General features: G+C 43.8%; 1 protein-coding gene across 1 annotated transcript in view; it reads right to left on the bottom strand.

The window, feature by feature from the left end:
* Positions 1 to 5,195: 5,195 nt before the first annotated feature.
* Positions 5,196 to 23,993, bottom strand: part of LOC135908501 (uncharacterized) — a 68,941-nt gene continuing 50,143 nt past the window's right edge. The window contains exons 2-5 of the mRNA XM_065440311.2: positions 17,372 to 17,472; positions 14,989 to 15,079; positions 7,959 to 8,120; positions 5,196 to 5,366 (exon numbers count right to left, since the gene is read on the bottom strand). Coding sequence (XP_065296383.2) covers positions 5,196 to 5,366; positions 7,959 to 8,120; positions 14,989 to 15,079; positions 17,372 to 17,472 — 525 coding nt within the window. The remainder of the gene's footprint in view (positions 5,367 to 7,958; positions 8,121 to 14,988; positions 15,080 to 17,371; positions 17,473 to 23,993) is intronic.

The following is a 23,993-nucleotide window of genomic DNA, read 5'->3' as shown; positions in this document are numbered from 1 at the left end:
TCGAACAGTGCCTGCGTATACGGAAGGACTCGATGACACAGCGAAAAGGACGAGGAACCTCGTCGGCAGCTGCGTTACAGACGATGTTACGAGAAGGAGAACCGCGAACCGTTAGTCGTCGTGACGGTGAACCTCATCACCGCTAATCATCACGCGGGTCATAAAGGGTCATTTTCGTTTGGAGGAGATTTCGGAGAGAGAGAGAGAAAGCAAATAAGAGGTGATAAGGGAAAGGCAGGGAGTTTAAACAGGCAGGACCCGGTTGGCTACCCTGCGTTGAGCAACTTGCAAAGGGAGATACCCTTGAGATGAGAAGTAAGCGCGGACACATGCAATGAAGCGTTCATCGTGCAGTTAATCACAAGCGGTCGTATAGGCTGGCACACGTTATGAAGCGCGGGAGTGCCTTTGGGGCCCTGTATATCACGGACGCACGAGGCCACAGTCCCGGGAGCTTTCCTTCTGTGAAAAGCCTCCAAGTCTAAAGCTGTCTTAGGAGCAAGCCTTTCATCTATATACGGTGGGCTGCAGTAACACAGGAGGTATTCTAAGGTATATTCTGCGTCACGTACGTTACAATTGGCACTGTGCGTCATTCCAATTAGGAATGAATAGGAGTTCGTAAAGCGAAATTCTGCTTGGAGGAGGCAAAGTACGAGTAACGTTTCTTCCTGTCGAGTAAAACTGCGTAAAAGTTGTAACCTGATAAACGGGGTTATTTTTTTTTAATTTAGTTAGAGGAGTGAAAGATACAAATGGATTATGCACTGAAATCCTCATAGGGCCAAAGGACACATCAGAAACATAACTTTTTGACTCGGTTCGTTTCACCTACTGCTATGTAATGAATGTCAAAAAGCCTCTTTCCTTTTACAGGTCTCACAGTTAGATGCCAAAAGCGGCATTACACAGTAACAGTAACCGTCTCTTTGTGTGTGCGTCCAGAGGCTTACGTTTAAGAAATTTTCGACGAATATATTTTACGCATCAGCAAAGCAAAAGAATAAGCCCATGCGGAAAGGAATATCGCCTGTGGAGTCATTCACCTCAAGATCATTTTCTCCACTCAGAAGGCCCCGTCTTAAAGTATAGACGTCCGCATCAGATTCCACGTCACCTTGAGGCAATGTATCGTCAACTTCGTCTATAACGCCTTGGGGTGACCACCAATCACTATTGGAATAAGTCTAGTGCGTTGAAAACTGTGAATGTCCAGGTTACAGACACGAGAGACTTTGTCATTTCAGTAGAATGGGCTCTGCTTAGCAGGAATCACTAGATCTAGGAAAAATACTAGGCTATATGCCTTCTCCTTCGAAGCAACGCCATGCTATAAAATTTATTTTCATATTCTGTGAACATATTGGCATAACTGACGAAGTCTAACCTGTTGACATCAACACCATCACATTTTTTCACCTGTACTTGCCATGATCAGTATTTTCTTGTTTTGTTTTGTGGTGTCGTTCTTCCTTTTCCTACCCTCCTTCTTCCTCCTAGGGCCTTTCTGTCCACGATACAGTTCCCTATGCAGAATATCTCTTGTGGGCGCCTACATATAAGCCATAAAATTATCTGCATTTCAATAAAAAACATTGTCTTTCCCTCTTTTCTATGTCATGCTAAAAAATTCTCCTTTCCCTAAACACTCAAACAAATTCGGTTTAACACGACGGGGTGGCTAGCATTTTCATACTGCATCCTGTATTTTCATGTCGTCTCGCGATATTGGAAAGCGTACATTGTGGATGCGTTGTCTTCTATGCAGATATAACGGTCAACCTTAACTTTGTCAATTTGCTCGACCAGCTGACGACAACAAAATCAATAAATCGCGTCCATACAGTTCCGTATGCAGCTGAGCACTGGCGAATTAACAAAGGAAAATGATTGAGGGCATTGCAATGTACGAGAATATTTTGGGAAAATAATTATGCACTGCTAAGCACGAGGTCGCGGGATCGAATCCCGGCCACGGCGGCCGCATTTCGATGGAGGAGAGATGCGAAAGCACCCGTGTACTTAGATTTAGGTGCACGTTAAAGGACCCCAGGTGGTCCAAATTTCCTGTGTCCACCAATACGGCGTGCCTCACAATCAGTTGTCGAATTAGCTTTTTCGCGACCTAGCTGTGCATTCCCTAGACGGCCGTCACATGGTACTTACCGGGCATATTGCGTGTTAGATACCCAAGCTGATGTGCTAGGTGCAGGCTGGAATCGACCTGACTGGTATGCGCGGGAGTCACGTCGTCTCGTCCAACACAAAATTTTCCTTGCCGGATGCACTTATAGAATATTCCGTGTTCAAGCATCTCAGTTTCATTGGACGAGCGTCGGTACTCATCGTCTAGCAGGTTGGATCGTGTCTATTAACCGAGTACTTAAGCTCCGTACGTATCAGCGTCTGACAATTTGACTCTACCATCGTCCCCTGTTATACTTTTGATCATCGGCCAGTTACGCTTCAAGATTCCTTCCCTGGTTACTCGTCACTAAAGCTTTGGCGTCAAGCCATCAGCGTTCAGTGTGACATGCGCTCACTTAATGTTCGGCTTATCAAAATTCTTATGCGCCTCGCTCAATGGACCTGGCGCAGAGTCATAGGCCGCACTTAGGTGCCCCGGCGTTTACTCTGTTCCATTGATGGACGAGCCCTTTAAGACGGCGTATGTCAGAGAAGCTGGCTGACACTGCCGAGAACACTGTATTGATCTTCGAGTTGAACGAGTCGCCTCATCTATGCGGACATGGGAGCGGGATTTACGAAAACGTTTCGTACACCTCATCGCCGCGTCATCGTTATCAGCCGCGGCCTGGAGGCGCAGACGTAATCCGTGTGCGCAACCTGAGGTTTCGCGTTTTTCAGGGAACTCGCTTCTCGGAAAGTTGAGTGCCTGTGGTTCCGCAAACACGAGCACGCTTCCTTTCACGTCGCCTCCTGCGCGGCATTCATTGGCCTCTCTGGCGCATTTTGAGACCATGGCGCGTACGACTATATGACAATAGATCGTGGAGGTTCTCGATCACATTCCATTAGGCGTAGTGCGCATAGTGTTTGTTGAGACCGAATCGAATAACAATCGAATAGTGCCAGAAGTGAAACGAATCTAATATCGAATGCTTTTGGAATAGCTTTCAAATAATAATTTGGCTTTATCACAATAATGTAAAGCGATGTTCACATCTCAGCATTCTTAATGTTAGGCAGTTTCTGTCGTTACATAGTACGTTATGAATCGTTGTTTATAAGAGGCAGGCAGGGAGCATTACGAGCTAAGAAGTAGTTTCTTCGCATGCATAGAGCACTTCAGAAAGTGAGAATGATCACTGTACCAGCTCTAAAGTATGGCTACCTAAGTGACGTAGCCTGTTTCACTACACAAGTTGTCATGTTTTATGTCTATACTATGCACGCGGGGGTGAAAACTTACCGCACTGTTGCTCGAAATTTTTTTTTATTTGGTTGCACTTGACATTTTGAGATATCCGAAAAGTATGCGCAATATATTCGCATTTACGAATAGCGACTATACGATTCGAATACCGAATCGAATAGGACGCTATTAAATTCCTATATTATAAAGTTTCGAATATTCTCACGCACCTACATTCTACGCTTACTGGGCTACGCCAGGTTCCAAATGAAGGAGCTAACCGTCTTTGCGCATGTCCATCAGCTGATGAGGGGAAAACAGTGTTATCTTTTATGAAACGAGGGTCGGCTTTAAGGCTATACGGGTTGCTCGTTCAGTTTTATTTAACCTTCTGGGTGCCGCATTCACCCCTGTTATTTCTCACCACTGTGAGGACCTTGATTTTCCGGCGACCTTTCGCGACGGTCGCATTGTACTGATACCCAAATGTAAGCCATCATAAGTTCATACTGATGGATGGAGGCCAATCATTCTTCTCAACGTTGACTACAAAATATTTGCAACTATTGTCCGACGGCGCCTGGGGAGCCTGATGCCTTCAGGCGTGTTCGATTCCTGGAAGACAGGCACAGTCTGTCGTTTGTTAAGCTTGACATTAGGCGCACACAAAGGCAAGATCGGTACGTGGGCTGTTGGTTTCGTTACACCAGAAAAAAATTATTCGATCGCCTTGAGCATATTTACATATTTGACGCACTGAGAGTTATTAGCGTTTTTATGTATTTTGTTGACCTTATTAGGAATGCCCACAAATATATCCAAAGCGCATTGTTCATGGATGCACATGAAAGCTTACCAATTCACGTCGCACTCGGTGTACGCCACGGTGCTCTTTATCGTCTGTATTGTTCTTGCTTAGCCTTGAGCCATTTTTACGCGCAGTGCTGAAAGATTGTCATGTACGGGGTCTCCGATTGTCGGTTAGCGGTGTCGTAAAAGCTACAGCTTTTTCCGGCGACAATACATTTCATCTAGCACAGGAAGAAAGCTTATCTCGCAGCATTTGTCTTTTCAGCGACCATATCTCAGGTGCTGCACTGAATTTTTCAAAAAGTCGTTGCTTGTTCATTGATTCCCCACCATCCCGGCTCAATTCATTGTTTCGCCTTCAGAAAAAGCGACAGAATTCGTATTTTGGGCCTGTACTAGAATTACCATGGTATGTTAGATTCTATGTGGTTTTCAATCCTTGGGGATGTACGGCGAAGTATTCAGTATGCGCAGGACTTACCTCTGCTAGAGAGAAGCTACCTAGCATAGTCGGTATTTGGTGGCCGGGCATGGTACTTTTGTCCCATTCTACAGCCTCCATCACGAGTCGCTAGGTTCTTGCAGTCTCTCTGCTCGTTCTTCCAGTTCGGTGGTTCAGAATTGATCTGTCGCGCGGCGCTCGGGCAACCGCGCTCTCGCCGTGTGTTCTGGTTTCCTTCAGTGCCGGCTGCATGCTCAGCGATTCGTACTCCAGCTCTTGCGTTGAGATCAATGCCCTGAACGTGATCTCATCTGCCATATTCTCGTTACTCAGCTTCACCAAGTGTTACCTGGCGTAAGCCTAAATTGGAGGCCACAGGCTTCCAACGCACCTCCATTTTACGCTATACCGCAGTGGCACTTCATCGCCACATGCAGCAGGTCTGACCTGACGTAGATGTTCTCGATAACCACGTGGTGGATACAATGGCAGCCTTACTGCTTCAGCCTGGTTCGCCCAGCAAGCCTGGCGCGCTCCAGTCGTGTGCCGTGGGCAGCGCTAACGGCGTCATTCTTGCCTGGCCACACCCGCGATTTCATGTGGCGTTTGGGGTGAGGTGTGCTCCCCACGCACAATAGACTCGAGTGGCGGGGCATAGTCCCAAATTCGGCGTGCCCAAACTGCCCATTCGAAGAATCCAGCCAGCATGCGCAGCAACAGAGTGTCGTAGTTAAGGTCCTACGGAGTGCCGTGCATGTTGGTTTCTGTGGCCTTGGAATTACCCGTTTAATCATGCATCTGGTCACTGCTCTCGTGGTCGCTTCGCGCGACTTCTAATAGCTGTGGCGCAACCGATGTGAGGCAGTTGCTGCAGGACACCGGCACATCGCTGTGCTTTCAATTTTGGAGCGGGTGTACTCAGAAATATACTATCGTTTTGTCTGCCGAACTGTTCTTCTTTGGAGTAGAAGAATTTCTCCAAAAGTGGTCGTGCCGCTTCTTGTCGGTGGCTGATCGGTGCGTACGGCTTTTATTCCGGCCAACCTTGTTCTCCTCACCATCTTTTTGTTTATATGAAACTGTGTTCGTGTTTTTATTGTTCTAAGCAGCAATGTATAGCAAACCGCGCCAATGGACTGCAACTTTTCTATGAACTCTTGTCGCGTGCATAGTTCCCATTCGCTAATATTTTACCGGCGAGTGTTATTGTGTCGTCATCGTCGCCGTGTTCATATTGTCGTTTGTTGGAATATTTTTTTTCTAAACAGGAACGGATACCAAACTGCGGGAGTGATGGTAAAAAAAAGACCTTCGCTATAAAAAAGTTACAGTGTTTTTCTTGGATTTCCTTGCAGTCACGGGTAGCTAAGACGGGGACGGTTTTCACGAAGTTCATCAGCACCAGGACGGCACATTCCTTAATCCAACCTTCAAAAAAATGCATTACTAGTGATGCCAGAAAAACAACTGTATTCTGGTGCAAACTAAGGCAATATCTCGCAGGCAGAAATAACGCTATGCAAGAACGCTTGCCTTCAAACATTATGATCCCGAGGATGTCAAAGAGGTTGTCAGTGATGGTGTCCCTGAAGCTCAGTGGAGACCGCACCGCTTCGATTAAGGATATGAAAGCGCTCACCAGAGGCCAGCACAGCAGCAATCCCAACCACACCTGGGAACAAACATTTGTCGCAGCGAAGCGCCATTATCTGGTGTCAAGTGGCGGGCATGAAAAACTCAAGGATGATGACACTTGCAAAGAGATCGTGCATAGCAGCTACAGATTACTAGGCCGGACTTGTTCTACAGATGTACACAAGGATTATAAATTCGGAACTTTCTTTACCAGTTTCTATGGAAACTATATTAGCGCTATATTAACTTTATATTAGTTTTGTTTGTGGAGGAGCAATTAAGTATCATACATCAGCACCACTGCCTTCATACTTCCGCCGAAATAGAAATTCGGGTAGAGTCAAGTGCAAAGCGAACATGATGTTGCGTTATCTTGACTATCTGACCACTATTACATGCCTCTTTATGGAACAATTTAGAAATTGTTACGTACTATGTCTCTACTGAAAAATCAATATGCCCCATAAATCCGATATCCAATAATCAGATATGAAACATATAGGATCCTATGCAAAAACCCGTGTTTCCTATATGTCATATGATGTTATTGGATGTAGGAGTTAAGGGAAATACGGGGTTCTTTCAGTAGGGATGTTCGAGATATATTAGGAAAACAACAACAAACACCAATTGCTGCTTTTATTGACAATATTTTAGTATTCAGCATTACCTATTCTTTCTTAAAATGGAAGGGAACAAACATATTTTGCTTCTAACAATGCGGCAACTGCAACTTCAAGAACTAACGTTAACATTGTCGGACTGTGAGGAGCGCATTCAGTGTAGAACCTCAAGCACAAAACACACGATACGTTTCTATACCTTGAAAACCACAATAGCAAATAACCTAGCTATTTTGCTCTTTCTATAGAATCACATTTTTCTGTGAAGCCTGCAGACCGTCCAGACGCAATTTCCATACAATGTGATAGGTTATGTCAGGTTATTTTAGGTTAGATTATGTTAAACTAGGGTAGGGTTTCAAGGTTGCAGAAGTATCGGTTCAATTCCGATTCAGCTTAAAGTAATGGGAATTCGCTCCTGTTTCTGATTCAGTTCGCATTCAGTTCGACACTCTGGTAGATATCTCACAAAATTATCTACAGAAAGTGTCGAAAGTATAGTTGCGCCATCTTCTACGCGATGAATTATTTTATAAAGCGGCGCTTCTCAACATGTACCCCGGTAGTTTTTTTTTTTTATTTAAGAGGTCTTCAAGTGACCAATGTGGACACCCCTATCCGATGACAGTCATCTTCCGAATTTTATCTAACGGGCCACCTAGCGAGACATTTGTGACACATATTCGCGGAGCGGTGCTCCCCGCACTTTTCCATGTAAATTCGGAGGGGAGAAGCATGGCTGCTGTAAAAACTGATTGGCTACATCGAAGTGGATGTCTCAGCAGAATGTTTTGACCTGTGCTTATAACGCGACTAATGATGGGATAGCAGTGAAATACAAAGCAATTGAAATGCGACATCGCCGGTTCCCACAGACTTTCTCCCGTCAGCACCATTTCATACAGACATGCCGTACACCACAACCCAATGGCACTCTTGTGAGGGCAGGTAACGTCTAACATGCGTGTCCGTTCCATATTGCGCTACCAACGTCGGTAGCGCTCAAAAGCGCGGGCGCGATCGCAAGCCGCAGCGGCGGCATATGCATGCACGCTCGCGCACCACCACTCGCCTCCAGGTCGAAGCTCATCAGGTATCCGAACACGCTGGTCATGTAGGCGTTGGGGGTGCCGGCGTAGTATCGCGGGTTGGAATACATGGAGGCTGGCAGCGGTGTGCCGACTGTCAGACGGTCAGCCGTCGGTATCACTGGGTGCGCCGTGATGTCGGACTCCTGCGAGCGAGTGCATTTAGCTTGAGCGCATCCGACTGAACCAGCCAGAATTTCTCTGCGCCCGGAGGTACGGGACAGTGGCGCCGGATCTTAACTACGTAGAACCTTTTCTTTATTTTATTTATCCTACCTTGGCGCTGAGATTCGGCTACTCAGAGATTAAATAATAAAGGCCAAGTAATTAATTAATTAAGTAATTGATTGATTGATTGATTGATTGATTGATTGATTGATTGATTGATTGATTGATTGATTGATTGATTGATTGATTGATTGATTGATTGATTGATTGATTGATTTCAACAAATGAAAACGCATGTGCGATATAGCCCGAACTATGGAGACTTAGGCTTACGGGCTAATTTTTGCCATACACCCTTTTTTATTGATATGATATAAGGACATGTTGACGTACAATTTAAGGCGCCGGCTACTCCTGATCTCTTGAATTCTTCCATCATACAACATACAGGGTTCAAGATTACATTACATATAACCTGTTCACACAAGCACCCGTACTTGTCACGCAACGTTTTCACAGGAAGACTATGATGTAAGAAATACATGGTACATACAATACACAAGGTAAATGTCTCCACAGTTATGTAGATAAAAGTCCCAAAAATACAAACGATGCTATCGCCTAATAACACAGTCTCTAGTCAGCGGGTGGTACATACATCGGGTACATCCATTATCACATATAGTCACAACAGAACAGTCAACATAACATAATTCACAAGCACATGCAGATATGAAGCGACATTGAAATGAAAGGAACAATAAAACCGTTAATAACGTCCAACATTGTCGCTGTCGGCAAGAAAAGTCTTCAGTGCTTTTAAGCGCCCTTCTGCAAGGACGTTGTTGGCCAATGACCAAAAGTTTCTTTAAACTGAGAGGTCTGCAGTCTAATTTAACTAGGGTTGATTTAAGTCGGCATCTTGGTGTGTCGTGATGTGGGCAATCTAAAAAGAGATGATATATATCTTCTTCTACAAATCCACAATCACATTCGGGGGTTTCCGCACGACCAATTCTGTGTAACAAATGCTTTTTTGTACGCAGTGCCTAGCCTTATTCGATGAATAAGGGTTTCCATAGTTCTGTCTATTGACAATGAAAATTTGAATTCAATAAACGGATCAAATAGTATAAGTCCAAGCTCTAAGAATTCTGGTCAAACCAAGTGTTTCTACACATTTTGAAAGATGTTGTCCTTATAATGCAGCGTAATTCATTCTTTGATGTTGGGAGCGGAACCCCATCATCTTTGAGGTGTACTTGTCGTGCTGCTTCATCGACTGCTATGTTGCCAGGAATGTTACAATGCCCTGGTATACACTTGAATGCTATTGTACGTTTCGCTTCGCTGGTTTTTATGAGGTGTTTAAGTGTTGCGTATATTATACTATCACTGAATGTTTTCCCTCTTGTGCTGCAGAGTGATGTTAGAGCCGCCTGTGAATCGCTGAAAATTACCCGTTTTTGCGCATCTCTTACTGACAATATAAATTTTATCGCACAGAGGATTGCGAACAGTTCAGCCGTTGTGGAAGAAGTCGCACGAGATAACCTAAATGATTTTTGTTTGTTGAGGCGCGGTATAATGAATGACGAAGTTGAAGAGGTTGCTGTACTGGAGCCATCTGTATAGACGTGTGTGTATCCTGAATACCGCATATATATCTGGTAAAGGGCTAGTTGTTGTGCAGCTTGAATGAACATGTCTCTTTTTCTGAATATCCCGTCTACTGACAATTCGATTTTTGGAAGTGTGAGGAGCCATGGAGGATATTCGACGTCTCAGTTCCAAAATTCATTTCTTGGCAATATGTGAAGATTTCCTCGAATTTCTACATGAACATAATTTCTATCTCGTTTTATTATGTCTAGAGCCAATGGGTGACTTTTATGCTGTGTTTGAAGACGGAAATAATGTCAGCATGTTTCTGTAGTTCGCATAACTGGAAATGGTGATTGGCAAGCCTCAGCTATTACAAGAGAGCTAGAAGTCGCTCGTGGAACTCCTAGAGATATGCGAAGTCCGCTAGCTAAAAGTCTTTGAAGTCATTCTTTGACGTGTGGGAAAGTCCGTGTAAGATTGGCGCGGAATACGCAATTTTTTGTCGTAATAATGCAACGTAAACAGTCAGCATGGACGAAACTGATCCGCCTCATGATGTGCCTGCAAGTCGGCGAAGTAGAGTCACTATGGCATTGACCTCGTTTTCGAGTTTTTTTTTATGTGAGGTGCCCAAGATAGTTGCTTATCAAGCATTATGCCAAGAAATCGATGGTGTGTGACAATCATTAGCGGGTGCCCTTCCAGGTTAAGAGTGAAATTTTTTAACTGCCTCCGAGTGAAGGGCTATACAGCTGTCTTTGCGTGTGATAGAACCATTCCTCTCTCTCTCAAAAATTGGTTAATAATATTTATGCCATCTTGCAATGCCATCTGAAGTAGTTTAACATTAGACTCAGATGTCGAAATACGCACATCATCTGCATACAGTGAAAATTTTAACTGTCATGGCAGTCTTCTTCTTAAATCAACCCTGACGCAATTAAAAAGAAAGGGGCTGAGTACGCTTCCCTGTGATACTCCCTCTTTTACAACATGTTCAGCACTCTTTCCTTCACCCGTCTGAACAAATATTTTGCGACCTGATAAAAGTTCAGAAATACATCGCAAGGACCTGCCAGGCAGTGTAAGTTCCAGCACACTTAGCAGAACATGAACGTGACTAACAGTGTCAAGTGCCCTCTTGATCTCTAGGAATACAGCTATCGTCATGCTTCCACGTGCACGCTCGTGCCCACACCGGTTACCATATTTAATATTGCATCCATTGTGCAGCTATGTTTTCTGAAAACTACTAAGTAGTTGGACAACAGATCCATTTCATTACACCACCATTGAAGTCGCGCGTCAATCATTGTCTCCATTGCTTCTCATAGACAACTTGTCAAACTAACTGGTTGGTAGGATTGAAGGCACAAGGGCGTCTTACCCGGTTTTAAAATTGTTATGATTCGAGCGACTTTCCAAGAGTCAGGTACAGTTTCTTCTGTCCATAAATTATTATAGATGTCTAAGAGAGCGTTTGTACCTGTCGGTCCGAGGTTTCATAGCATATTGTTTCCTCGCTGCCGCAACCGTCACAGCGCCACTGTCAGCCATTGCGATGCAGCAAGCAAATGCATTCGTAAAAGACACTCCAAGCCACAGTCGGCAGAAGACTGGATGGAATACGTAGTCGCAAGGGATGGGTCAAGGCGGTGCCGTCGAGTCTGCCGGAAGCCAATGGCCTGTTCCACATGGATCACGTGGCATCACGCGCGTGTATGCGAAGCTTTGATGCTGCATCGGTTCTTGATAGTAGGATACATTTCTCCATGGCATCTTCGTGAGCCCTTCTAGTAGCTTCATCGCTGGTTCGTTGCCCGTGATGACGCAGTGGCCTGGGAGCCACTGAAAAATGATGTCGTGTCCTTTCTCTGCTAGTTTGTGATATAGCTGCTTTATTCTGAAGCACAAGTTGGCCTTGTGGTCCACGACGCCAGTTCTGTTTTTCATCTGCTATGAACTCAATGGCAGGCGCGACTTTATCAGGTTCGGACATCCTCGGATCTACTTTGCAGCACAGAGCTAGCGACCACACCCTCGATGTACGTGAGGTAGAACTCGGTGCACGTCTGGACTCGCGAAGCGAGGTCTTTTTGGGCGGCGCACTGAGGTCCAACAGGCTTTCCAAACAAATATTTCAGCTTCTGCTAACAAATGTCCCAGCTGCTAAGTTCCTCCTCGTGGGTCTCAAACAAGACGCATGCCGTTCCTGCGAGGTAAAATATCAAATTAGCTAGCATGATGGTCTGGTCCCAGTCGTTGCTTGCGCTCACCCGCTCATACAATTGAAGCCAGTCTTAAACATCAGTGTTGACGATGCCGGAATAGATTCCTGGGTCGCGCTGTCATGCCAGAATGACTGTGCGCGTGGGTGCCGACGTTCCCGAAGTATCGTCGCCTTCAGCTGGCATTGCAGGTGCAGTCAGTGAGCGTCCACGGGGTAAAACCGTCTCGCTCTGGAGCCCGCAACCTCCACCAAAAATGTTCCCGGGCAAAGACAGGTAGGAAATATATTTACAGAATATTTAAAATTACTGTAGCGGCTTAGAAGATGGTAGTTAGCTCACGAAGTTAAGAGCATCGTCTTCTTTGGACTACTTTTAAACGTCTTCTTCATCAGCCTGTCCCAATATTCAATTCAGTTCAGCTTTATTCAACATCCGTCAGATGTTTGGAGCACGGACAAAATGCTTGAAAAGGCTTGACTCGGTCCGTGCGCATATGGCAACACAACGTATTGCCACCGTCGAAACGAGTTATGTATGAAGCGTCTACTGTAGTGGGACTCTTCTTTCGCGCTTCCCTAAGAACACTTGGAACCATCTGGCACCCGGCCACCGTGAAACCTGCGCATGACGCACCGCTGCGTGCGAACGCTTAGAAACGCGTCATGCGGCAACCGAGCTCTTTTCTCGCGCTTCTTATGCTATCTTCGGCTGGTCGTTTCTGAGCACTCTGGAGCGCTCTCGCGAGCGGCGTTGTCTTCGGCTGGTTGAAAGAGAGCGCGCGCCCTGCGTTCGGCTGGTTCTTCTCGATTGCTCTCCTCTATCTTGGAGCGCTCTGAGGCGCTCCGAGCCCTGTCGTCGGAACAGTCATCGAGACTGAAACGTCATCGCAGCGCCGCGTCGCTGCTGTTGGCGACGACCCACCGTAACCTTGGCAACCTAGGCCACTGCATGCTGGCGTCTCGACGAACGTTCGTCCCGCCGGCACGTCCGCTGGTTTTGCCGGCAGCGCCGGGAGCTTTGGATAGGCGAAACATCGGACGTTGGCAGTAGTCACGTGGTTTCGCATCAGCAATTTCCTCCTCCGAGAGCGAGTCGCACGTTCGGCTTGCGCGCTTGTCCTCTACCTTTGAGGTCGGGAAACGACCGATCTACCCGACTCTGCTTCGGGGCATACAGGCGACCAGTCGAAGATACCATTAGTGTTCTTGTATATGCTCCCTGCGGGAGCATATGAAGAGACATTATTCTTTCTCGCCTCGCTGCGCTATCTAGTGGCGCTGTCGAGAAGTCCGCGCGTGACTTCCGAGACGAGAAGCGTAGCGTGCCGGTGCCTGAAAACAATGATAATTTTTCCTTCATTTTCCCCACATCCAGTGGCGCATACTCAGTGACTCAAGTTAGCGAGTGAGTGAGTGAGTGAAAAACTTTATAAGCTCTAGATTCGCTGGTCTTCTGCGGTCTTCAGATGGCTTCATCCCTCTTCTAGCACAACGCTCGGTTGCCCTTATTCCAGGGCTCCGCTGGATGCTGCTGCCAGTTGTGCTCGCCGAATCAGACCTTTTTGGTCGACCTGGCGATCGCTGGAGAGCCCTCCCTCCGCACTCGGGTTTGGTGTAGCGGGTATCACGTCTACTTTCTCGCATGCCCACGTTATGTGACACAGCGTAGGTGCTTCGTGACACCAGGGGCATTTGTCATTGTATTGTGCGGGATACATTTTGCTGAGTACGTTTAGGTTCGGGTACGAGCCCGTCTGTAGCTGCCTCCACGCGTTAGCGAGAGATTCATTGAAGAACGGCACATACCCAGCACAGCCCGCTAAAAAGTTGGCGCGAAAGACGTTAATTGAAAAGCGGCACATACCCAGTGGACTTGTGGCACAACCTGCTAAAGCGTTGGGTGTCTTTCACTGAGGATTTCTTGTGACGTTCGTTCGATAACGCGGAGCATCGGAGAAATTTAAGGGATCTTTTTCATCATTGTAGAGCGGCCCGTTCCCAGCGGCTACACGTACCTAGTTGCCCAAGTTGGCGTCAAAGGCGTTCATTGAAGACCAGCGCAGACCGAGTGACACGTACTCAGCGCTCCAAGTCGACGTCAAAGTATTTCATTGAACAGCGGTACCTACCCGGTCCTGCATATATCAGTGACACATGTCGCCGGGAAAGAGGTTCGTTGAAGTGCGGCACATATATGCACACTGCCACATACTCAGTGGACCAAGTTGGTCCGATGGTTGGTTTCCCCAGTTCCCTCAGCACAACAGCCCGACCATGGTCTACCCAGTGACCCAGGTAGGCGGGAAGACATTAACATTCATACATACATACATACATACATACATACATACATACATACATACATACATACATACATACATACATACATACATACATACATACATACATACATACATACATACATACATACATACATACATACATACATACATACATACATACATACATACATACATACATACATACATACATACATACATACATACATACATACATACATACATACATACATACATACATACATACATACATACATACATACATACATACATACATACATACATACATACATACATACATACATACATACATACATACATACATACATACATACATACATACATACATACATACATACATACATACATACATACATACATACATACATACATACATACATACATACATACATACATACATACATACATACATACATACATACATACATACATACATACATACATACATACATACATACATACATACATACATACATACATACATACATACATACATACATACATACATACATACGTGCATACATAGCCTCCAGAAAGGGCGTGAAGTACCTCAAGATTGCTAACGCTTTAATTTGTTTTCGAAATAATAATTTACAGGTGTAAACTGGTGAAGTGTTGCCCTATGGTTTCCTTTCAGATTACAGTGGGTAGGGCAACCGTATCGACGAATACGTGCGCTCAGCCACTCACATTTCGCTCGAGCATTCCCAGTGGACCTCCCCATTCGCCGGTCGAACGTCGGCTGGACCAGATCTGTTCGTCCGTCGTTTGCAGCTGCGTCCTGTCGTGAGTTTCAAACCATTCAACCAAAGAAAGACATACGTTTACGTGAGTCCAGGCGGAGATGAAGCTGATGCTGTGCTCCATGTGTGAAATAGACATAAGAAATCATAACCGGAGTGTTGATGTTAGCAACTCCGTACCTCTTTGGGACCTTTGACCTTTACGCGTAATTTTACCTTAATTCCATGTGAGGCTGCCTAATACCAGCATCGTCCTGTGCACTTCTTGTCTCTGTGTATGAGTCGAGTTCACTGGTTTAATTCGTTGTTCAGTATGTACCAATTGACACGAGCACTTAGCCTTACTGACACCAACTCTGACATAGGTTCGTCTTAAAAGTTGCTTTGATTTTCGGTCTGGTACATATTTGAGTGCAGACAATGCGTGCGAGCGCCGCCCCCTCCCCTATTTTTCTTTTCTATATTTCTTTTTTCTTTTATTTTAACGACGTAAACTTAAAGGATACGTTTGCGTCTTCTGGTGCTCCCACTCTTCGTCGCAAGGTAAACGAAATATAATTAAAACACAAGAGTCCTTATAGAAAGAGCTAGAAAGAGATGCCTGTTTATAATGATCACTGGGGAAGTTTGCATGGCAGTACGCCTAGTAAAGTACTCGAGATAAATGCGATGATAACGAACATGATACTCACAAGACATATACGTCACTTAACACACACATGACACAACATACAATGTTAAAGTAACTCGTCGAGAAGAGTGACTCTCAGAAAAGGTAAGAGAGCCTTCGGAGCGCAGGATGCACAGACGGCCACTAATCCCTGCCACTCTATATGTCGTAGATATTACACGTGAGCCTTGAGGTACGTAATGACTGAAAACAATTTAACAACACGAACCCGTGCAATGTTTTGCATACGAGTCAATGAAGACACAGCAGAGCGCGCAGTAAAATAACGGAAACCTCAGCAACTTAGTATCTTAAGAACAAAGCATCCACAAAGAGGGGACGAAGTAAAGGAGTGTCCGTCTCCTTCACTTCGTCCCTTATCTGTTTGTTTGCGCTTTGTTCTGAAGATAAGAGTAAACTAAAATTTATTAACAGGCACGGTTTCATAATCGAGTCAACGTATGCAAAGACTCTGTGAACGGGCGCAGAAGCTTTATAAGCTGCACCATTAAAGCTACTGCACCCACCAGAAGCCACATTTCCATTATAGTAACGTTTATTCCCATGAACATATACAAATTCACAGAGCAGGCAGGACTAAAAGCGAGAAAACGCTTGAAAAAGCTCCCCCTCCCTTTAACAGTTAATTTCTACATCCAACAGTGTATAGAGAAAACAATTAATTAAATTCCAAGGACAACAGGAAAATGGGATAAACTTCCACTGGAATTAGGACAGACAGAAACTTTAGCTATTCTTTTAAAATATTTCATTTGGCTAATCAGTACTGCTAAACACTCTGTGTTTAGCACTACGCTCTGTGGTGTGTTTCTCTTCTGTGTGTCTTGTCAAAATGCTGCGCAATCCAACCTTTAATATGCTATACCAACACGCCCAGTCGTCAACCTTGGCAAGTTTCATAAACACTCTTTTTTTTCTGATTGCAACTTCGTCATGTTGCTTGTTGTATATTGTAGTTATGAGAATATGAACAGGCCTTTGTTGTGTTTCATTACTTTCTATTACTTATTGCTATTTGTTGCTACAGCTGATCTCCTTGATTTTCGTTTTCACTGAACCGACTGCTACGAATGTAGGCTGTCGGTGGAGATAGTTATGTAAATGCTTCTTGTTATTTATGAAGATTGATTGATTGATTGATTGATTGATTGATTGATTGATTGATTGATTGATTGATTGATTGATTGATTGATTGATTGATTGATTGATTGATTGATTGATTGATTGATTGATTGATTGATTGATTGATTGATTGATTGATTGATTGATTCCATTCATCTGAACATATTCATTTCATACGTTCTGTCCCAACAAGTCACCTATTATGACAATATCGAAGGTCCGGTTTCGTGCGAGTCACTGGCGTAAGCTAACAGAGCAGAAACTCAGAATAATTTTACAAAATACGGTCTATGAGCGATACCTGTTGTGCTTTCACAGAAAGAGGCTGACAGTTAATGATTGCAAGCCGGAGAGTTGAAGTTTAAGTCTCTGCTTTTCTCGAGGAACTCAAGCAATTTACTCATTTTGCAGTCACGTGAAAGCTTGCAATAACGTTATTGTATGACAAAAGTTAACTCCGCATAAATCAAAAGTGTCTAGGAAAAGGCGAGCACGCATGAATATAGAGAATGCTTACTTGAATCGGAGGGACTGCTGTAGACATTGGATGATGTACCAAGCCAGACCGTCGAAGATGACTTTGCCGTCGACCACTGACACTCCCAGCATGGGCCTCATCTCGAAAATAATTTATCAGAACCGTTATTGGATGTACATTCGCGCACAAAAAATAAGAATACTTGTGAGGTTGCAGCGTTGACCGTAAACTACAATCACGAAAGCGTTTCCGACATTGACACTTATTTTTATAAACAAAAAGACGCCACAAAATTTTCAGAAGTCCGTACCGCAGGTACTTGCATCCTAGTGGTGAAAGCGGCCTTCACCGCATTGCCTGTGACGCACGTACTATACCGAAGTGTCATAAGAACGCAGATTTCTTAACGGCCGTTCCTTTTCTAATTCAAGCTGTTTTCCATTTTTTCATCATCATCATCGTCGTCATCGTCATCGTCGTCATTATCAGCCTATTTTACGTCCACTGCAGGACATAGGCCTCTCTCCCTGCGATCTCCAATTACCCCTGTCCTGTGCCAACCGATTCCAACTAGCGCCCGCGAATTTCCTAATTTTATCACCCCACCTAGTCTTCTGCCGTCTTTGACTGCGCTTCCCTTCTCTTGGTACCCCTTCTGTAAACCTAATGTTTCAATGGTTATCTAACCTGCGCATCACATGACCTGCCCAGCTCCATTCCTTTATCTTAATGTCAAAAAGAATGTCGGCTATGCCCGTTTGCTCTCTGATCCAAACAGCTCTCTTTCTGTCTCTTAACGTTATGCCTAGCATTCTTCGTTCCATCGTTCTTGTGTATTCTCTTTATGTTACTTTCTGTTTATAAAAACAAATGAACTAACATTCCAACTATTACGAAGATCATTTGTTTACCATAAAGTAGGAAAAATTATTGATCACGCGCCCTGGTCAGCCAATCGGATAGCTCGCCCCACTGACGTCATATGGGTTATTTTTGTCATATGGGTAGGGGCGGCTTAAAATTCCGCCGAGCAGCGTGCTGCGATCGGCAGCGATGTGCATTTTTAAAACCTTATAATAAATTACACGCTTTACGCGGAGCACTTAGATGTGTCAATTAATGATCAGAAGGACCTACTCTAACGACTGAGTACGTTTGTAGAAAATCGTCAAAATCGTTTCAGGGTCCCTTTAACCTGTTCTCAAGCTTCTTTGTCGGTCTCCAAGTTTCTGCGCCATATGTCAGCAGCGGTAAAATGCAATGATTGTACACCTTCCTTTTCAATTATAACGGCAAGTTTCCATTCAGGAGCCGACAATCTATGCCGTATGCGATGCAACCCATTTTTGTTCTTCTGTGAATTTCCTTCTCATGATCACGGTTCCCTGTGATTAATTGACCTAGGTAAACGTACTCCACCACAGACTCTAGAGGCTGACTGGCGATCTTGAACTCTTGCTCCATTGCCCGGCTATTCATCATTATCTTTGTCTTCTACATATTAATCTTCCACCTCACTCTTACACGCTCTCTGTTAAGGTCCGCAATCATTTGTTGTAACTCGTCTGCAATGTTGCTGAATAGAACAACATCATCGGCAAACCGAAGGTTGCTGAGATATTCGCCGTCGATCCTTACTCCTAAGCCTTCCCAGTTTAATAGCTTGTATACTTCTTCCAAGCACGCAGTGAACAGCCCTGTAGAGATCGTGTCTCCTAGTCTGACCCCTTTCTTTATAGGTATTGTCCGACTTTTCTTGTGAAGAATTAAGGTAGCTGTCGAATATCTGTGCATATTTTCCTAAATATTTACGTAAGCGGTCTGTACTCCTTGATTACGTAATGTCTCTATGATTGATGGTATTTCTACTGAATCAAATGCCTTTTCGTAATCTATGAAAGCCATATAGATAGGCTGATTGCACTCTGCGGATTTCTCGATTACCTGAATAATGACATGGATGTGATCCATTATAGAGTATCCCTTCTTGAAGCCAGCCTGTTCCCTTACAAAAGGATAGACAGCTGGGCGAGTTGGTACGGTAACATGATATTGGCTTCTAGCGCGAAGTGAAACACGGACACAGAAAGGAGCAGACAGGACGAGCGCTAACTCTCAACTAAATTTTTATTGAAACGAAGAACATATATATAGGTGATTGCAAAAACCGTAGCATCAGAACATGACAATGTAAAAGCATCAGTTAAACATGTCAGTGGGTAAGGAAGTCAAAGAACAAAAAAAAAATTATTTCAGATTAGTACACGTATTGCGAAGGTACTGGAATTCGCAAACTAACAGAGACAACGAAGCATGACTGACACAAGTGTCTCCTAATCTTTTTATGTGAAAAGCCTCGATAATTTCCCTCGTGGTTTGGCATCTGTGTCTAGAAAGAATTTTTGTGTCTTTAAAGAAAGGCTTGCATCCACAATCGGAACAATGTGCGGCTAAATGTGATGCGTTAGGGTTGTTTAGTGAATGTTTGTGTTCTTTTAGTCTAATGTTAATGCATCTACCACTCTGTCCAATGTAAGCTTTCCCACATTCGAGTGGAATCTGATAAACTATGCCCGTGCTGCAAGGCACTAAAGGGGACACATGTTTAACTCCGCAATCATCTTTTCTTTTTTTGCCTTCCTGTTCAAGTCTCCTATTTATCAAAGGGCACATGCTAGCCAACTTTCGTGGGGCCGAGAAAACGGTACTGACGTCATACCTATTGGCCACATTCCTTAGACCATGTGATAATCTATGAACGTAGGGTACTACAGCAAACTTTGTATCTTTTTTCTGTTTTTCTTGTTTCTTACCAGGGCTTTTAACCCATTTTACAAGTTTTTCGCAGGTTAGTGATAATAGATGCACGGGATAGCTAGCCTTTGCAAGCCTTTCTATCTGTTGTGAAAAACTTTGTTGCATATTGTGCGGACATGATTTAGTAATGGCAGACCTAAGAGTTGAATAAGCTATCCCCTGTTTTACAAGTTTAGAATGGCAAGAAGAAAATTCAAGCAGTGGCTTCTTGGCCCTAGGCGAATAATGCCAACAGACATGCTCATCCTGGAACGTTAAGCACAGATCTAGAAATTGTAATTTGTTTCCCTGGATAATTTCTAGCGTGAAACCTAGGCCCCCACCACATTCCCTAAAAACCTTTAAAATATCCGTTGCTTTCTTGGTATAGTTATCGCGAGAACAAAACACCAGATAGTCGTCTACGTATCTAAACACATGCACGGCCAATTCCTTAAGATTGTTTTGTAGTTTTCTATTAACGCGACTTAGGTAAATGTCACTCAAAACAGGCGCAACTTTAGAACCGATACAAACTCCCGATTTTTGTACGTATATAGAACTACCCCATTTTACAACAGTATTCCTTATGTAAAACAACAACAGTTCTAAAAAAGATTCCACAGGCATCCCACAGTCCTGAGTAAACCGGAACTCATCATTGTTGAGCGTCAGTGCTTCTTCAACACAACACATTAGTTCCGATTGCGGAAGCGAATAAAAAAGGTCTTTAACATCAACACTGATCGCTGAGCATTTACCTGGATTATTTTCTGTTAGAAAGGCCACAATTTCTTCCGAATGTCTTATCAGGAAGGGGTCGTTAAGACGAACTGAAGATAATACATTAAGCAAAAAAGTTGAGACAGCGTACTGCCAAGTTCCCTTTTCAGAAATAATGGCTCGAAAGGGAACTTCCGGCTTATGTGTCTTGGCACTAAAAAATATTTCGAGGTGCAGACCCTTGGAACGTTTAACTCCCGACGCGAGGCGCTCCGGCGTTCCAAAAATTGCCAATTTAAAGAAAGTGAAAAAAACTGCAATTGATTTGCTTGAGAAATTTGGACTGGAGCGCCTCGCGTCGGGAGTTAAACGTTCCAAGGGTCTGCACCTCGAAATATTTTTTAGTGCCAAGACACATAAGCCGGAAGTTCCCTTTCGAGCCATTATTTCTGAAAAGGGAACTTGGCAGTACGCTGTCTCAACTTTTTTGCTTAATGTATTATCTTCAGTTCGTCTTAACGACCCCTTCCTGATAAGACATTCGGAAGAAATTGTGGCCTTTCTAACAGAAAATAATCCAGGTAAATGCTCAGCGATCAGTGTTGATGTTAAAGACCTTTTTTATTCGCTTCCGCAATCGGAACTAATGTGTTGTGTTGAAGAAGCACTGACGCTCAACAATGATGAGTTCCGGTTTACTCAGGACTGTGGGATGCCTGTGGAATCTTTTTTAGAACTGTTGTTGTTTTACATAAGGAATACTGTTGTAAAATGGGTAGTTCTATATACGTACAAAAATCGGGAGTTTGTATCGGTTCTAAAGTTGCGCCTGTTTTGAGTGACATTTACCTAAGTCGCGTTAATAGAAAACTACAAAACAATCTTAAGGAATTGGCCGTGCATGTGTTTAGATACGTAGACGACTATCTGGTGTTTTGTTCTCGCGATAACTATACCAAGAAAGCAACGGATATTTTAAAGGTTTTTAGGGAATGTGGTGGGGGCCTAGGTTTCACGCTAGAAATTATCCAGGGAAACAAATTACAATTTCTAGATCTGTGCTTAACGTTCCAGGATGAGCATGTCTGTTGGCATTATTCGCCTAGGGCCAAGAAGCCACTGCTTGAATTTTCTTCTTGCCATTCTAAACTTGTAAAACAGGGGATAGCTTATTCAACTCTTAGGTCTGCCATTACTAAATCATGTCCGCACAATATGCAACAAAGTTTTTCACAACAGATAGAAAGGCTTGCAAAGGCTAGCTATCCCGTGCATATCTATTATCACTAACCTGCGAAAAACTTGTAAAATGGGTTAAAAGCCCTGGTAAGAAACAAGAAAAACAGAAAAAAGATACAAAGTTTGCTGTAGTACCCTACGTTCATAGATTATCACATGGTCTAAGGAATGTGGCCAATAGGTATGACGTCAGTACCGTTTTCTCGGCCCCACGAAAGTTGGCTAGCATGTGCCCTTTGATAAATAGGAGACTTGAACAGGAAGGCAAAAAAGAAAAGATGATTGCGGAGTTAAACATGTGTCCCCTTTAGTGCCTTGCAGCACGGGCATAGTTTATCAGATTCCACTCGAATGTGGGAAAGCTTACATTGGACAGAGTGGTAGATGCATTAACATTAGACTAAAAGAACACAAACATTCACTAAACAACCCTAACGCATCACATTTAGCCGCACATTGTTCCGATTGTGGATGCAAGCCTTTCTTTAAATACACAAAAATTCTTTCTAGACACAGATGCCAAACCACGAGGGAAATTATCGAGGCTTTCCACATAAAAAGATTAGGAGACACTTGTGTCAGTCATGCTTCGTTGTCTCTGTTAGTTTGCGAATTCCAGTACCTTCGCAATACGTGTACTAATCTGAAATAATTTTTTTTGTTCTTTGACTTCCTTACCCACTGACATGTTTAACTGATGCTTTTACATTGTCATGTTCTGATGCTACGGTTTTTGCAATCACCTATATATATGTTCTTCGTTTCAATAAAAATTTAGTTGAGAGTTAGCGCTCGTCCTGTCTGCTCCTTTCTGTGTCCGTGTTTCACTTCGCGCTAGAAGCCAATATCCTGTTCCCTTAGTTGGCAAAAGTCCACTGTTGCCTTTATTCTATAGAAAATTATCCAGGTGAATATTTTATTTAATACTGGGAGCAAGCTAATGGGTCTATAATTTTTCAATTATTTAACGTCTCTCTGTTTATGGATTAGTATAATGTTTGCATTCTTCCGGTTTTCTGGGACCCTAGCAGTCGATAGACACTTCGTATAGAGAGCCGCCATTTTTCCAAGTATTATGTCTCCTCCATTTTTGATTAAACTTACTGTTATTCCATCTTCTACTGCCGCTCTTCCCAGTTTCATGTCTTACAAGGTACTTCTGACCTCATCGCTAGATATAGGAGGAGTTTCTGTATCCTGTTCATTACTGTTTCGCATTACTGTTTACTGTTCACCCTTATAAACTCAAAACGCTACTCCCATCGAACGTCAGCTCTAGAAACATCCGCTCTAGAACGAACACCTCTAGGAATTCGAGGTCTGAATAACCTGGGACAAACGTCGACCAGATTATTTTGGTGCCGCGAGGACGAACGATTTCCAGCAGAACCCATCTTAATAAGAATTTTAAAGTTAATCGCATTAGCATTCACGCAATGTAGTTACCCCACACACCGTATTCACTAAGGCACCTTTATTTTGAATCTGTACTGACCCTCCCGAGATTTCAAGTGCTTCGGTTATATGCGACATTCGTTGTCTTCGTGATTGGCCTGCTTTGTTATGACTATATCGCTTGCCAAGGTTGTCTCACGACGTTATGAGGAGGACCGAAGGCCGACGGCACGTGTAGTGACGACGATGGAATTATGAAGAAGGAAAGACGTCGATAGAACGATGAAGGCATTATGACGACCACGGCATGATGACGATGGGATGATTCTGAAGTGATGGCGATAATGACGAATCATTTACAACACCGTGATGGTGGTGGCACAATCACTATTGATTGACGATAGCACTATTATAACAGAATGAAGAAGAAATTATGTTGATGCAACGGACGTAGGCGGCATGACGACGACGGCATCAAACAATTCTGTGACATTTCTGAAATGATGAC

The sequence above is a fragment of the Dermacentor albipictus genome, chromosome 3 (genome assembly GCF_038994185.2).
Source record: "Dermacentor albipictus isolate Rhodes 1998 colony chromosome 3, USDA_Dalb.pri_finalv2, whole genome shotgun sequence".
NCBI classification, from domain to species: domain Eukaryota; kingdom Metazoa; phylum Arthropoda; class Arachnida; order Ixodida; family Ixodidae; genus Dermacentor; species Dermacentor albipictus.
The sequence above is the reverse complement of the archived record's forward strand: the minus strand, read 5'-3'. Positions and strand labels throughout refer to the sequence as shown.